General features: G+C 37.2%; 1 protein-coding gene across 2 annotated transcripts in view; it reads right to left on the bottom strand.

Annotated features, from left to right (window-relative positions):
• RFTN2 (raftlin family member 2) overlaps window positions 1–17,215 on the bottom strand; it is a 60,909-nt gene extending 43,694 nt beyond the window's left edge. Inside the window, exons 1-4 of one of the 2 annotated variants that reach the window (XM_029225903.1) lie at window positions 16,787–17,215; window positions 16,555–16,701; window positions 3,600–3,783; window positions 1,915–2,029 (exon numbers count right to left, since the gene is read on the bottom strand). In XM_029225903.1, the coding sequence (XP_029081736.1) occupies window positions 1,915–2,029; window positions 3,600–3,783; window positions 16,555–16,693 (438 nt within the window). In that variant the 5' untranslated portion in view covers window positions 16,694–16,701; window positions 16,787–17,215. Of the gene's footprint in view, window positions 1–1,914; window positions 2,030–3,599; window positions 3,784–16,554; window positions 16,760–16,786 lie in introns of both variants that reach the window. The other variant, XM_029225902.1, reaches the window with a different exon arrangement.
• Between the last annotated feature and the right edge of the window lie 377 nt (window positions 17,216–17,592).

Here is a 17,592-nt window from a genome sequence, read left to right as displayed (position 1 = left end):
TTTTATTTTAAAATCCTGGGGAAAACACTTGTAAATCTAAATTTAAAAAAAGAGCAAACATTGACATAATGTTAAAATGACTTAAAATCTAGCTGTTTAACAATCAACTCTTTATATCAGGCAGCCGTTCAAAAATAATATTTGGCACTCATCTATTGCTCTTGCTCATACACGGGGCAATGTTCAAAAATTTCACGTGCTATTTTTCCTGAAGCTTTTCTTTTCATAAAATAACCCCATTACTCTAATTGCTGAAATAACAGTACTTTCCTGTTTAAATAGATCTTTGTGTCCAGGAAGTCAAATACAAAATGAATGCTCTCATGATGATCTATTAAGACTAAATTAGCAGTTAGATTTTTGTTTCTGGAGTGGATTTATTCCCAGAAAAAAAATTTTTTTTCCCCAGAATAGTAGTAGTAAATAGTATGTGTACCTTGTTTATAAAAATCTAGTTTCAAAGACTGTTCCTGAAAAACCCTATTAAATGGTGACTTTATATCTAAATGGGAAGTATCATTGGCAGCTCTAACTGGCTAAACACAAACCACAGATAATCTTACACACACGGTCATTTAAAGCTTGGGAAAAATAGAAACAGCGAACAAATTTCACAGTTTCTTATTTGACAGGAAATGCCTTAGGTTTTTGGCAGTATGCATTTAAATAAAAGCTAAACCTTACACATATGACAATGCAACTAAAATTTAAAAAAAAACCCCGAACTTTCACCATCAAATCCTGCCAGTTTAGTATACTTATGAATGTACAATTCTTTTTTTTTGGTTTTAATCAATATACATATAGTGTTCAATTTTTCATTTAAGGTTCAATTAAGTTACATTGAATAGACTTTTTTCTCTCAGCAGTTAAGATAGTTGTCATGTTCAATGCCCATAAAATAGTCTATCATATTGATAGACTAATGCTTCCTTCTCAGTTTTCCACTTGTTGAGAATTTGGCCCCTATTCACTGTTGATTAAAATATCTTTGTATAAACATGATTTTTCCCTTTTCAATTAATTTCTTGGAATGGATTCCTAAAGAGGAAATTACTGGGTCACAAAATAAAACAAGATTTATGACTTTTATTACCAAACTGGTATTCAGAAACTCTGTACTAATTTATTACAATGCCAATTGCATTGTATATGAATGTTTTCTTAAAGGTCTTTCCAACATTGAATTTAATATTTTCAATTTAATTTCTCAGTTAATACTGGTAAGTTATTACTTCTCAGTTTTTATTTACATTAAAAATTATTAGTTAGGTTGAACCCTTTGCCAAATGTCTCTTTATTAATTGTGTTTCCTTTCTGTCCATGGATTCTGTCTGTCCATTCAAGGCTGAATATACTTTCATGCGTTTGTATTCATTTCATATATATTCAGAAGATGAAGCTTCTATAAGGCACATTTGCTGCAGATTTCCCCCCGATTCTTTTTTTCCTAGTATATAACTTATATTTATATATTCAAACTCAAATTACTCAATCTATTCATAATTAAATATGTCCACTCTTTCATTTTCTTTCAGATTTTTTGCACTTGAAAAAAATTACCTCTTTAACTCATGTGAAATGTGTGGAGTCTATTTTCTATAGAACAATTGCCCATTTTCCCAGCAGCACTTACGCAGTAATGGTTGTTCCCCCATTTTTATTTCATCAGGTTTGTTATGAAACTTCTTATATATGTATAAATCTATTTCTGGCATTTCCATTCTGTTTCACTGGCCTGTATTTCTGTTTTTAACTCTACAATTTGGTACCTGTGCTTCAATTTGTTTTAAATTCTGGTAGACTAAGTCACCTATCATTTTCCTGTTCTTTTTAAAGTAGGAAAGGAAATTGATGAAGAAGAAATATGAAATATTTCTCAATATCCCATGAAAAAATGTATACTTTTAGTACCTTTTCTATCAGTTCTTTTGCTACGTCATTTGTTTGTGTCTCAAAAGTTAGAGGACATTCCTCAATCACAAGCCTTGGGCGTCTTTGTCCACTGGGTGCTGTCGAATGCTTCGTGCTGTAACAGAGAATATGTTTATGGTTGGAAGCCAATTGCTGATTTTCAGCTAATATGCTCATGTGAAAATGAGTGAGTAACTCACAAGTAAGTTCAAGGCAATCCTTTTTCTTTGTTATTTCGACTCTAATGGCTGTCTTCTTACGTAAAAATATTGGAAAAACACAATAACTTCTATTAATTTAGATTTCCTTAATTAAAACCTCTATTAATTTAATTTCTAATTTAACATGAAAGAAAAGCTCCGCGTCTGTTGTTTTGATAAGTTATGAGAAATGATTTTAAATCACTGTTATACCTCATTATTGTACAAAAGCACAAGTAACAATCCTATTTAAGTGCAGATAAATATTGTCCTGTCTTTTTCCTTTTTCTTCTTTTCTGATCTTCACCCCTTGATTATTCTTAGCCCTGGCAGGGCACGGCTAAATCTATTTGAAGTAATGCGAAAAGAGAAAAATAATTTATCCTTGGTTTGTACGATTTGTAATTAGGACATAAGTGTTGCTATGGTGTGGTAAATGGCATATTTCCTTAGTAATGCTTGAACTAGTAAATATCTGATGAGGTGCCCTGTCATGGTGAAAGCTGCTTGTGTACACGCCCTCTCAGACATGTGTAAGTGGGCCGTTAGTTACTCAGTAGCAGACAGTGTCCCTAAAAAGCACATCTGGGATTTTTTAAAGCCTCTTCTTTTTTTCCCAATTTTCCTGTTTTCTCTCGTTTTCTCTTATTTCATTTTCCCTTCTCAGCTTAGCCCTTTCATAGTTAAAGTCGCTATAAAGAGAAAACACAGTTTTTACCCTGGTCTTTGAGATGATTTTGATACAGTTGGAGAGTTGTGTAAAAAAAATTTAACGTGTTAATCAAAGACATTGGTCTGGTTATTTTCATTCTTCACTGGAAGGAGTAACAGTATTTTGAATATTATGAAACATACAAGCTTGGTTGGCAAAAGCATTTGTAGTATTGTTTGGAAAAACAGCTATTAAAAAAGTTAAAAAAGAACCTAAAATGGATGGCTTTCTGGCTTTCCCATCCTATTTTTTGGAAAAAGCTGATAAGAGATCTATCCAGTTTGTGAGAACTTGGCATGTAGGCCTTTTTGCTGTAAAAGTTTTGGAAGTTAGAGATAGTTTCTGTTGCCACTATTAATAAAACAATACAGGACAGTTCAAAAAAAACGCTCAGTGAAAGTGGACTTGTTCAGTCAGCTCTTTTAGCCCAGTGACAGGATATAGCTAATTGATACCCCCTCATCTGCTGAAGTTGCTATATCAGCTTTCAGGTGCTTCTTGAGTCTATTTTCCTTTCCCATTTTTCATTGACATCCTTACCTAGGACCTGTTTGTCTGCAAGGGGCTAAATCTATGAGAAGTTTTAAGGAAGGAGATTTAAGTTTCCTTCTCCCAATCGAGGTTCAACTGCTGGAAAATGTGCCTTAAGCCAAAACCCCGAATTATCCTTTATTCTCCATCACTTTGTTCAAACTTGCTTTGCTTTTAGCCAAAGAAAACTGTCTCTCTCAACAGCTTCTTAGTATGACAGTTTTCTGGAGTGTCAGGCTTACCTTAATTTCAAGCGCGATAGCACCACCCTGTATAGGTAACTTGCAGGCAGGTGTTTTTGCTGCCCAACAGGTTGTATAACAGGATGAATAGCCCCGACAATATATCCTTTAAGATAGTAGTCTTCCACTTTTGTTACTATATCCAGAATTGAATTTATCTTGATTACTTCTGGGTTTGGCGAAGCTGAAATATCAAATGCAAAGAGAGATTTGCACATTCATAAAGTTGAATTGCATATTATTTCTATCTACGTATGATAATACTAATGAATAGGAAACATATCCATATGGTTTAATCTCAAATAAAGTTATGCTCACAGGTATTATATATTTTCTAATTTAATTTCAGAAAAAGCAAAAGTACTCTTAGCAGCCGGCGGATACTTAGTATTACCAATATGTCTTCAAGTAGAAATACAATGCCCTATATATATATTTCAAATAAGGCAGTTTTATTTTATTTATTTATTTAAAGACACATTTTTATTTTTTTATTATTTTTAAAAAAATTTATTTAGTTTTGGCTCTGTTGGGTCTTCGTTGCTGCACGATGGGCTTTCTCTAGTTGTGGTGAGCAGGGCTACTTTTCGTTGTAGTGCACAGGCTTCTCATTGTGGTGGCTTCTCTTGCTGCGGAGCACGGGCTCTAGGTGTGGGGGTTTCAGTAGTTGCAGCACGTGGGCTCAGTAGTTGCGGCATGCAGGCTCTAGGGCACGCAGGCTCAGTAGTTGTGGCTCGCGGGCTTAGTTGCTCCGCAGCATGTGGGATCTTCCCGGACCAGGGATTGAACCCATGTCCCCTGCATTGGCAGGCGGATTCTTAACCACTGCGCCACCAAGGAAGTCCCTGTCAAGTGCTTTCTTATTTCTAATTACATTTCAAAAAAATTGTGTTTTAAGTTTCTCTGGGAAACTAAAAATACGGTTTCTTATGGCACGTATATAAATACTTGAGTAAAGAAATTGAAAAAGTAAAGGCAACCAGAAGTTCTTCTTAATAAGTAAGAATTCTAAATACACAGGAAATTTAAACGCAACATTGATATGCAGTTGAAACATTCCTTTGAAGCAGGGCAAATCTGTAGAAACTATAGAATAGTACAATCTGTATAGTTTTTAGTAAAAGGAAAAGGGTGTGTTATATGGGAAAATGAATGTTCTAGCAGTATTAATTTTAAAAACAACTTCATTTTCTGTGACAATATTTCTCATTTTCTGGAAAACAACCAAGACTTAATAACTAGAAATGGAGCTGCAGTTTGGCTATCTCTTGAATAACAAAACATATGAAATGAACTCCAGGTAGGGGCAGTGCTGGCTGTTGGCCTTCTGTCAGTGTGGTCAGTGCTGTCCAGAAAATAGCTGCTGTTAATTGCCCAAACACAGGAAGTAGGTTAAGAAGCAGACAAGGAAGAAGGGTCAGAGGAAATCCCTACCTCCTCTTACATTAATATCCACGTGATGGAACAGAAATCCACCACTTGGATTCACGTGGGTTCATGCCAACTTCTCAAATGGAAATAAAGCACTCAAAGAAAAGTTATATAAACCAGCATGAATCCATTTACTCAAATTTTCATCCTCTTCTGGATTTAAACTAATCTACAATATATTTTCATCATTATGAATAGGAATAAAAACAGAGACTGATCCTGGTTTTGGAAGAAACAGCTGGATTTCATTGCAAAATGACCCAGTTCCGCATGGTTGTGTGGCAATCACTCTGTGATTCATTTGGTCTTACTTTTTTAGTATTTTAACTATCAACCCTGATTTCCAAACAAAGGAACTAAAAAACTATAAACCAGAATAAACTGTTAAGACTAAGGAATGAAACATAGCCTAAACTTATTTTTAGAACTATATACCAATCCTACAGAAATTTAAAGAAAATTTCCGTCTTTTAATGGATCTCATTGCTTATTGTAGAAAATGGAAATGCTTAGCATGATACGAAAGAATCTTCATAGTCTGGCCTCTGTCTACTTATTCAGCTTTCACTCTTGTCATCCTTTTCCTTCTACATCTTGCTTTGGCAGGACTGAACTACGGGAGCTCCTGAGCCTGGCACACTGTTTCATGTTGCCAGAACTTCGTTTCCTTTCCTGCTCCCCAAGTTGAGTTAATCATTCCTTCCTCTGTGCTGTGCATTCTACTAGTTCCCTTATCAATCTGTATTATAGATACTTGTTTATGTGTTTGTCTCTGCTGTTAGACTGAGAATTCCTTAAAGGCATAAAACCAGAATCACTTACCATAAGTAGAAAATTACATACAAATAAATACAACAAAAAGAAAATACTTATCAACTTCTAGCTGGATACTGTTATCTGCCAAGGACTGAGCCACAGCCCTGCTCTCTCTTTGTTGAAAGGGAGAATTAGCCATTAGGGAGGTGTTAAAGACGTAGTAACTCCAAACTGATTGGAAGGCTTAAAAAGAACTGAAAAGGGCACAGCTTTCTGACTATGAGATTCAATGTTATTAATTCTGTGTTTGTGTGTACAACTTAAAAGCATCTCAGGTCTAGTGCTAAGTCTTTTGGTGGAGGCTTGGAACCCCTACTGGGATAGAAGTAGCAAGGACACAGTGATGGCAGCAAGGGGGACAGATGACATCAGCGGGAATAAAATGAATTAAAAAACTAGATAAAAGAACTGTAAAAACTTTACAGCCTGAGGTCTCTTAAAGGACTTTCTACACTTCATTGGCCTGATTGATAATGATAATGAAATCATTCCCTCCGTTCTATTGTTTCAGAACAAGGTTTTCAAAGGCAGAATTTTGTAACACATTAAATAGAATCACAAGAAGATAGCTATAACAGAAGGACATTGGTGCTTAAAGAGGTTCCTGTTCAGGTAGAGAATGTATTTCTAAGGAGCACCTTGTTCTCTGGCGAAGTCAGAGAAATTTTGTGGCAGTGGAACAAATCCAGCTTTTCTAGTCTAATCTACATCCTCTTGCACTTTCGATAAAGTAAGGTTATTGTCTTGAGTTCAATGCAAAAGAAATGTTAATGCCTGAAGCACAAAGACACACACACACAGAAGTTTTGAGAAGAATTACAAACTGAGAAATCCAGTAAAGTTACAAAGGGAGAAAAAAAATTGTACATCAGTACTAATAAGCATATCTTACACATAAGTTTTTGTAAAGATCATGTCATTTTGGGCCCAGTGCTTTACATTAATTATTCAACTGTCTCAAATGTGCATGTTCTTCTATTTGGAGGTCTGTGTCTTTTGATAAATAGCACTCGGCATAGACATGACAATTATGATAAGTGCTTGAGAAACACTTGTTAAAGGACCAGCTGAATGAAAAATTGGTTGTAACATTAACGTATTCAGTGAACAGAGCTCCAGGGTGCTCATGGAGCAGTAGTTTAGAAAATAGACTCTAGGGGGACTTCCCTGGTGGTCCAGTGGTTAGGACTCCTCGCTTTCACTGCTGAGGGCCGGGGTTCAATCCCGGTGGGGGAACTAAGATCCCACAAGCCCCTCCCCCCCAAAAAAAAGACCTTCGGACCAGACTGCCTGGATGCAAATCTCAGCTCTAACACTTACTAGCCTGGCAAGCTACTTTGCACCCACGTGCCTCAGTTTCCTCATCTTCAAGGTAAGAATAATAATAGAGTCTACTCTATAGGGTTGTTAGGATTAAATAAGTTTATATGTGTTCCTAGAAAGTATCTGGCATGTAGCATGTGCTATACAACTATTGGTTGCTTTGTTAAATAAAGTCCTCGCCTGTGGAACGAGAGGCAGCACGCTATTCTAAGAGCATTAGGATCTGGAAGCAAATCACCTGGGCTCAACTCATGCCATTTACTAGATCTGGAACAAGTTAATTTGCCTGTCTGAGACAGGCAATGACAGGGACAAACAATGGTATTAACTTCATAGAGTTGCTTTCATAGTAATTGTAAAACATGAGCCCAGGGCCTGGTACAAAGTAAACACTCAAATATCAGTGATGTGCCTGTCTGTTGGTGGCCCAGCTTAGAAAGATAGTTTCGAATGAAGTTGCCCTCCGAGATGTCATTGTTGGTTTAAAAAAATCTCCAGGAAGATCATTGTAGAGATCTGGATTTATTCCAAAAGCCCAGCCTGGCTCACCATCTGTAGAATTCTGTATCAGAGGCCCCTAACTCATGCTCTAGATCTCAGGTCCCTAACTCACCCTATAGATTAGGTGTCCCCCCTGCCAACTCACTCCAAATAACAGTCCCTAACTCACGCTGATCTGCTCCATTGAGTCCCAGACTCAAATGTCCAAAGGTATCAGCCTGATAAAACAAGGAAAGAGGCTGTGCTGAAGGAGGGACCTGGGGAAGACTTAATACCTTATCCAAGAGTGCAGCAGCCCTGGTCCAGTGCTGCCATGTGGTCATGTCGGCCCAGTGTTGCTGGATCTTCTATTTTTTTAAGAAAACCCCCAAATCCAGATTCTTATGTAATATCTCCCAACTTTAAAAAGTGACAGTTAATTCAAATATCTTAACACTATACACACCAAGCGAGACCTGTCTAAAGGCTGAATATGGCCGTCTTGCTGGTTTGCAGCTTCTCCTCTGGGTTGCCCCAGGGATTCTGCAGACCAGAGCCTGCCCAGGTCCAGGCCAGGCCACCCGGACCATCTTAGACAGTGTTCAGCATCCTAGGACACAGAAAGTGATCCAAATCTTCATTAGTGGGGACAGGAGGGTGATGGTGATAGGAGGGCGGGGGTTCATTCTGTTAACAAATTGCCCTTCTTATCCTACATTGTGATTTATTTTAAACATGCCAGTGTCATTCAAGAAAGGTAAACCTAGGAGCAAGGAAAGGTGAAATAAATCTGGGAATTTTGTTGAGAACTTCCCTTCAGGTAATCCCCTCGATTCTTAATAATGTTTTAAACTGTGCTGAAAAGAGACTGGCAGCCTGACTCAGCTTAGAGATGTGAGGAAGGGGCAAGCTGTGCACACAGAGTGAGGCATTTTCATCAGTGCTCACCAGAGTGAATAATTATGTCTCCAAGATAGGCTTGGTGTTTGAAGCCAAGCCTTTGATTTGATGTCCTTACACTGGGGCAGTAATATCAGAGACTCTATTACTTTTTAAACACAGGAAATTAGGGGGGAGGTGTGGTTGTTTTGGCTAGAACTGAACAGCAGAGGCAGTTAGCAGCAGCTGCAAGCCATCTTGCTCTTCTTAGCTCCCCAACCGCTGCGAGTTCCTTGGGAGAAGGAACAAATGGCGTTGTTGACAGCATTAATGGGTGGGGTTGGTTGCCATTCAATCAATGCTACACGATTTGTAAAAGCTTTATTACACCTTACAAGGCTATTGTGAAGAACTGGTGAAGGAAAGTATTTTGTAGTTGCTTTGAAAACTATATACATGCAGAGTGGACTTTTCTGATTAAAACTGAAACGTGCTGAAGGTTAAGCAAGTCTATCATTTATCCTCATAGTTTCCAAAATAAAATATCAGTAGAGTTTTTTATGGTCCTTTGCTTAAAAGCTTCATAGACAAAGATCAAATTTTAAAAATAGAAAAAAGTCACATTCTAGTAAAAAGCTAAGAACTTGTTCAATGTCAAAAGGTTTGCTCTGATGATGTAACTGTATGAAACCAGTCCAAGACATATATATGTTCTTTCCACCAATTTACTTCTGAAGGTTAGTATGTATTTTTGAAATATTTATGAAACATTGTTTCCTCAGATAAAAGCACGATGTACAAACACTGGCAAGCAATTTTACCATATTTTCAAAAGGGAACAGACTGTCAAACCCCATATTATATCTAGCAATTATAGTAAAAAATAATAAGTAACATGTACCAAGTACATATTTTGTGCCAGGCATTATGCAAAGTGCTTTACATGCCTAATCTTAATTAGCCCTTACAAAAACTCCACAAGGCAGATATTATCATTATTTTCAGATGAGGAAACTCAGGAAGAGAGAGATTTGATAACTTGCCCAAATTATTAGTGAGTGGTAAGGCTGTAATTGAACCAGACAGAATGACTCCAGAGCCAGTACATCTGAGCACCGACAGGAAAGTAAAGCTTCATTGATTTGCATCACTGCTAATTCAGAATTTGTGAAGATTCAGACATGAGCTGAGCTAAAGCTTTCGACTACTATAAATTGTTAATCAATCTAATGTACGGATATTAAAAGGAGTATCCAGTTTACTCTACTTATCAAAATGTTTTAAGTTACTTAGAAAGATAAACTACTATATAAATAACGTCCAAATTACATAACATTTTATGTTTTCAATAAAGGTGCCATCTTTGTAGTCACTCATTAATATATTCAATTGAAGTAATACAACTGTGGTTTTGAAATGCACTCAAACTCCAAGGGACGACAGAGCTCATAATTACAGGCAGATATGCAAAAGATTGCATTATGACCAAGTCAGCCTTGTGTTTCACCGCTGTCTCCTGCATGTGCTGCACTCTGCCTGTTCGGTTTTACTTGTAGTTCCCAGACAAACCATGAGATTTTCTCTCGTTTCTGAGTCTGTACAGCTTGTCTTTCAGCCTTGTTTGCCTTACCCCCACTTCCTTACTCAGCCTTTTTTTTTAACCTTTAAAAACATCTTGTGTGGGGGTAGAAATGTAACGTACAAACGGGGTGCACAAAACATACTTAAAACTGCCAGCATTTGGTAACCACCATCCATTCAAAAATCAGAAAATGGCGGGCACGCCAGAAGCCTCACTTCCTGCCCGTTTCAATCACAATCCCCCTCTCCTGCTCTGTGCTACCTTGACTTTTTTTTTTTTTTTTTTTACCTTGACTTTTGTGGTCCTCACTCCTTGCTCTTTTTAGTTTACTATGCAAGAATGCAAGCAAACACTACAGTTCAGTTTTGCCAATTTTGTGAGCTTTATATAAATGGAATCATACAGTATTTTGTGTCTGTTTTCTTTCACTGAACATTAAGGTCGTGAGATTAATCTTGGGCAGCTTGTGTAGTTGTAGTTTGTTCGTTTTCATTGCAGTATAGTAGAGGACAGCAAAGTACTGCCTACGGCCTGTTTTGTTGCATATGGTATGTTGGCACTTCACTGGCCGAGCTGAGTAGCTGTGACAGAGACCACACGGCTCACAAAGCCTAAAATATTTACTATCTGGCCCTTTTCAGAATAAGTTGGCTCACTTCTGTGGTGCAGTGTTGCATTGTATGAGTTTACCACAATTTATTTTTCCAGTCTCTTGTTCGTGGATTTCTGAGCTGTTCACACTTTTGGGGTTATTACAAATAGCACTTCCATCAACATTCTTGTATGTGCTGCATGGTGCATGCGTGTGCACGCTTCCACTGGGTATATGTATCTTCGCTAAATAGGTAATGACAAAGCATTTTTTGTTTTTTCAAAATGGTTGTACCAATTTACCAATACCTGGTATTAGCTTGACATTTTAGCCATTTTGGATGATTTGTAGTGGTTTCTCACTGTGGTTTTAACATGAATTTTTCCTGATTACTAATGAGGTTGAGCACGGTTTCATATGTCTATTGACCATTTAGATTTTCTGTTTCATCAGCCACCTGTCCAAGTTCCTTGTCCATTTTTCTATTGGGTTGTCTTTTCCTTTTTTGATTTTCAGTTGTATTTTGTATATTCTGGACATAAATCTTTGTCTAAGTCTCACTCATTCTTTAGATCAGATGAGGTGGCACTTCTTTTAAGGAGTCTTTCTGGATCCCACCAATCAGGTGGAGGTGCTCTTCTTTCTGCTTCTATAACTCTCAGACTTCTAGCAAAGTTTGTATCACAGCATAGAGTGTAAGCACTGTAAACAGATGGTTATTCCTCAGGGCTTCTCAGCAGGAAGCTCACTAGGATGCAGGTTCACAGAAGTCAAGGACTAGGCTTTATTCCTCACTCGGAGCTCAGTAGGTGCTCAGTAAGTGTTAGTTCAAAAAATAAATAGACGAATTGGGAGACTGGGATTGACATATATACACTATTGACACTATGTATAAGACAGATAACTAATGAGAACCTACTGTATAGCACAGGGAACTCTACTCAATGCTCTGTGCTGACCTAAATGGGAAGGAGATCCAAAAAAAGAGGGGCTATATGTATATGTGTAGCTGATTCACTTGGCCGTACAGTAGAAACTAACACAACATTGTAAAGCAACTATACTCCAATAAAAATTTTAAAAAAGAATAAATAAATGTCCACCCAGATGTAAGAAAAACCCCCAATATAACGTAGATTGCCAGTAGAAATGTATTTTCTCCCAACATCAATATTTATTTAAGTGGGTCAACTGTTTGCTATTTTCAGAGATTCCCTATCCCCCAGGTCAGAATGGGATCTTTCTTTCCCCCAACAGTCCGAAATTGTGAAGTTTTTTTATTTGCCACAGCTACTGAGCCTGTGCTCTAGAGCCCGAGAGCCACAACTACTGAGTCCATGTGCCACAACTACTGAAGCCTGCTCGCCTACAGCCCATGCTCTAGAGAAGCCACTGCAATGAGAAGCCCGCACACTGCAACTGAAGAGTAGCCTCCGCTTGCCACAACTAGAGAAAGCCCTCATGCAGCAACGAAGACCCAACACAGCCAAAAATAAATAAAATAAATAAATAAATAAAAAATAAAGGAAAGTCCTTATGTGTTTTTTTTATCTGACAGAGATTATGTTGATGCTTGAGTAAATTTAGTCATCTTTATTATAAATTTCTTTTTACATAGCACTTTACATTTGAAAATCTTTTGACTGCTTGAGGAAATACTCAAGAACTTATTAGATTCAGACAGACATAGAAAATTTAGCTGAACTGACCTTCTTTCCTTCCTTCCCTCGTTTCTGATACTTTATTCATCTCTTGTTGATTTTTAAATGCATTCTCTTCAGTGCTGCATCTTCATTATTCTTGAAAGTTCTCTAGTATTTACGATTACTGACCATTTCTTGCTTTTTGAAACCCTCCTTTTCCTTGTGTTCTCTGGTGCTATACAGTCGCAATTGTCCTCATTCTATTTCATTTTTGTTGAGTTGTCCTAAATATGGCTAAATATGCCTGATGATTCAGCCCAAGACACTTATGCTCTGCCCATATTCTCCTCTTTAAGACTTTATCTACTTCAATTCCTCCTGGAAGTCATCATCTCTGCCGTGCACCTGTAACTCTCTCTGCCAGGATGTTCCACTGCCACCTCATATGCAACGTGCCTGGAATGGAATTGCTGTTTCACCAACTGACTCCCTGTGGGACGCCCCTCCTACTGTAAGAGGCATCATTATTTCCACAGTTTCTCAGGCTCAGAACAGGGAAGTCATCTTGGATTCCTCATTCTTTCTGTCCCTTCATATCCAGCCAGCCACAGGCTAAGTCCCTCTTGGTAATGTCTCTTACAGGGACGCCCCCTCACTTCTCCTTTCAATAGCCCTTGAAAGTACCTCAAACTCTTAATCTTTTTCTGATTATATAAACCCTATTTTTTTCTTCAGGTTCAGTTAAAGTTCTAATTTGAATTCCAACTTATCCTATTCAAAATTGATTTTTCCTTTTCCTGATACCTCTTGTATCTCGTATTGCAATTTTTCATTCATTACTTCAACACAACTGATTGGCCACTGGTCATGTGCCAAACACCGTGCAAAACACAGCAGTGCAAAGGTGGATGTGGCATAGTTCCTGACCTTGAGGAGTTCATGAGCTTGTCCAGTTTGACCAATTAGAATATAAAATATTGGAGGGCAGAAACTATGTCTTATTCCTTTTTGTGTTTTCACTACTTATCAGCATCTTCTACAGAATCCATACATCAATGTATTTACTACTGTTACAGTGATGGTAAAAGACAATGAGAGTTTCTTGTTCTCATAATAAGAAAGCAAGCGAGGGGCCAGGAAAATTTTACTCAATGTGTTTTACATGATTCTATTAGAAAGTCAAATAAGGAAGTTACCATCTGTCCTGTTGGGTTTTTAATACTGTAGAAATTTGTTTTTAATCATAAAGCTATACATGCTCTAAAAATCCTTAAGGCCATGGTTATTCAGATTGTTTTCTGGGATTGCACAAGAAGGTAAACCAACCCTTCTGGATTATTTGCAGAGTTAATTTAACTTTTCACCAAGAAACTCTATGATGTACTCATATATATACTGACACACTCTCATACATACACATGTATAGATTACTATACAATAATCCAGAAAATTTATCACAAAAATTGTGCTGAAAATCTCACTAGTGCGGTTAGTAGATCTGGCACAAAGCCAGGAGGGATAGTTAACTTTTATTAAGTGCTTACTAAGTGCCAGGTACCTTTTCAAGGAGATTATTTTGTATAATCTCCTTTAATCTTTAAAATAACTCTATTATGCAAGCACCATCAGAACCCCCATTTTATAGATGAGGAAACTGAGATACAGCAAAGTTTATAAACTTGCCAAGTTAATGAGTGAAAGAGCCTAGATTCAGAACCCAGGAACTTGACTCCAGAGCCTTATGCACTTAATGATTAGGCTATTATTTCTCCCATAGAGATATATAAGTAATGGCTCAAAGTACCCCCCACCAAAAAAAAAAAAAAAAAAAGTGTGGGAAAGGCACACACACACACACACACACACACACACACACGCACACAGAGAATGGAACTAAATGGAAAATCAATAAATTTTTCAAGATAACTATAGCCACCATAACACAGGACACTGGAAATTTCAAAGGGTCTCCTCTTGCCCCACTGGGACTTGACTCTCTGTCCCATGTCCTCTGTTTGGAGAAACAGAGGAAAACAAGGTAAGAGACAGGCTCTTCGTGAGCACACACAGCTGTCACTAGACCAATTTGTTTCCTGAAAGGTTGCTCACAGCACGTGGTCTCTGAGAGGCAGGAGATGCCACTATTTAGTAGTCCTCACAGCGACCCCAGGTCAGAATGGCCAGGACTATACGAAGAAGGCTGGCATATTTTAACCCCCACGTGACTCACTTCTCTACACACTGGAGGAATAGGTGGGCGTCAGAGACAACAGAAGAGAGGAAGGTGGTTTGTGGAGCTGGGCTGATACAGAGTCTTGGCTTCTGAGGCAGAGGCAAAGGCAAAGGAAAAGGCAAAGGCAAAGACAAAAACAAAACAGAACAAAAACATGTGGAAGAATTGTAGAGAAAAGGGACACCAGGAGATTGGGCCCCTGGACCAAATAGGAATCAGGTGCAACTTTAAAATATGTGCCTGCTTACTGAGTTAACATTTGCAAACTATGCCCATACTTACACTTTATAGTGTAATACTCTATTACCTCCTCCACACACCTAGAGTGGAAGGTAGAAATTTTACTCCTTTCACAGAGAGAAGGGCTTCTGATAATAATAAAACCAAAATGACTTCTGAAGAAAGTTGTAGATCTTTCTGATCCAAGGATGGCTGCATTTATACAAATTTGTTTGAGATTGCTAACATGGTTGGGTGGAAATAAATCCAAAAAAAAAAAAATTCAAGTTACTTTAAAACCTATGGGGGTTGTGCAGCAAATCTTAAAGCACAGATCAAAATGGCTCTGGCCTAAACTTTATGAATAGACAAGGTTTTGAGGTTAAGGAAAATATGTGTTTGCATCCTGTGGATTTACAAAAACTTGTCCTAAAAGATAATTGACAAGGACAATCAATGGAGAAAACATAGGACCACATCACAAATATTTTCTCAAATGATGTTTTTTGAAAAAGTATAGAAAAAATTCATTTGAGTGGTTACTTCTCTGATTGTCACCATTATCTTAATCTACTATTTTTTTTAATCTACTTTTAACTTCCATAATTAAAAAGAAAATTAAGAATATTGACTTTTTCCCCTTTGGTAGCCTTAGCCTTAGGTAAAAATGGAAATGTAAATATGTTAAAAGTATATGTACAGACTTTGTGTATGTCTCTGGAAGGGAGTTTGCTTGCTGGCTAGCTCAGTTTTTGACAAAGAAAAATGGGCTGCTCTTGCTTCTTGCACAAAGATGCACTGTTCACAGAGCAAACCAAAAAAAATGGAGAATTTGTGTTTAAGTTGAAAAGAAATTAATATACAACATGATAATCTACTTAGTATACATTTTCTATTAACTGATAAAACGTGCGGCTTATTAGAATTAAAAGCATAACTTTGTAATAAGAACTTAAAATACTGATATCTGGAAATTCTAACAGCAAGCAGGACACTCAATTTCATTTTTAATACGCTGTAATTAAAGATATAGTTCTGCTTTTTAAAAACTCAGTTTTATCAATGCGATTGTACAGTAAAGTTTCCAAAAGAAGTGAGGTAAAGTATTTGTGAAGTTGAGCTGCCTCTGTTCCTTACACAGGGCTGCCATCTGGGCTTGTTTATTTGTGTTTCCAACTTTCTGGAACAGGGAGTTTCTCTGTTAGGGACAGGGCAAGCAAAGGAAGTATCTTACAGAAGACTATCTTTTTTTCTGTATTTTCAAACTTCAAATTTAGTTTGGTCAAAAATATCAAATGACTACCACAATCACAACATTAACGCAGTTGGAAACCTCAGAATTGTCTTAGCAAATACTCTTCCACATGATGCAAGAAATATTTCCTACATGCTACCTTCTTGTGCCTTTCAGATCTTTTTCAAAACACAAACTGTCATTAAGGCTAGACCTATTTGGCTGGAAAGCGAACATTTTTCATGTGTCCTTCTACAAATAAGCATTTGATTTAAAAATGAAAGGGCTATTTCCAAGCAGTTTTTCTAATTTTATAAAGTACCTATGAGCCAAATTTACAAAAACCAAACAGAACAAAAATCTTTCAGAGTGTAATTAAGAAACAAAGCATTATTGTTAGATTGATTGTACAATCTGATTATGAGGAACAGTTTAAAAATCCACAAACCAACACTTAAAACAACTAGAAGTCCCTTATCTCTGAAATCTTTCATTTTACAAATAAAATAGAAGCAAAAAGTACCTTGTAAAGTAAAATCCAGCAATACATATTCGTAAGCAAATTCTGTCTTTGTTTCCACTTGCGGTCTCTTCAGGGTAGAAAATATTTTTCCAGGGCTGCTATCATCAGGGTCTTCCAGCTTTCTAAGTCCGCACCCCATGGCAAAATCTGTAAGGAATTAAATTGCAGGATAGGGGAGGGAGACCAGCAAATTCTGTTGTTTAAGCTGCAAAAAGAAAATTACAGACTTAACTGCTTTGATTTTTTCAGCTAAACCATAGATACCCAAAAAGAAAACATTTGAGTCCAAAGAAAGGAGCTGAAGACTTTTTCTATCCATTTTTCTGTAAAGTCGTTGAACCCATGATGATTAAGCTACAGCTCCGGGAGGCTGGGCTTGATCTTAGGAGAAACATGCAAGCTGCTACAACTTAGCGGAGAATTTCCATGCCACGTCAATTTACAGCCAGCCCCCTACCAGAGTTCTGTCGCTCAGGGCACCAACAGTGCTTTGTCTATCCCAGTTAGCTGGATGATAAAGGAGGTGTCCAAAAACGGAAATAAAAAGGCAAAAGTGCAAATCAGATGGAATTATCTACAAGTAGAGGCTATATTCAGACATAGTGGTGTGCAATTCTTTTTCTGTTTTCTCTTTTCCCTTTTTCCTGTGCCCACTGCCCCCCCTTCCTCCCTGCTATTACCAAGAAAGCAAGAGGAGAGAGAGAGACAGAGAGAGAGAGAGAGAAAATGGAAAAAAAAAAAAAAAAAGGATTCTCAATATGGTTGGAAACAAAAATCATTTCCAGAAAGGAAGTCAGGAAACTGTTTCTGGAGTCTAAAAGGAGAAAAGTTAAAGTTAAAAAAACAACAACCCACTTTTAGTCTTTAGATAGCACTTTTGAGGATTTCTTTCCAAATGAAGGGTTTTTTTTGGCTGGAAAAATCATGTACTAGTTAAACTGCCGCATATAAAATGTTTATATTTAAATATCATAATAAAAAGACTTTATTTAATTGCAAAGAAGAGACAGTAATGTGGATAATTAGTTTCCCTAACAT

This window comes from Monodon monoceros, unplaced genomic scaffold (genome assembly GCF_005190385.1).
Source record: "Monodon monoceros isolate NGI ecotype Baffin Bay Population unplaced genomic scaffold, NGI_Narwhal_1 Super_Scaffold_16, whole genome shotgun sequence".
NCBI lineage: Eukaryota > Metazoa > Chordata > Mammalia > Artiodactyla > Monodontidae > Monodon > Monodon monoceros.
The sequence above is the reverse complement of the archived record's forward strand: the minus strand, read 5'-3'. Positions and strand labels throughout refer to the sequence as shown.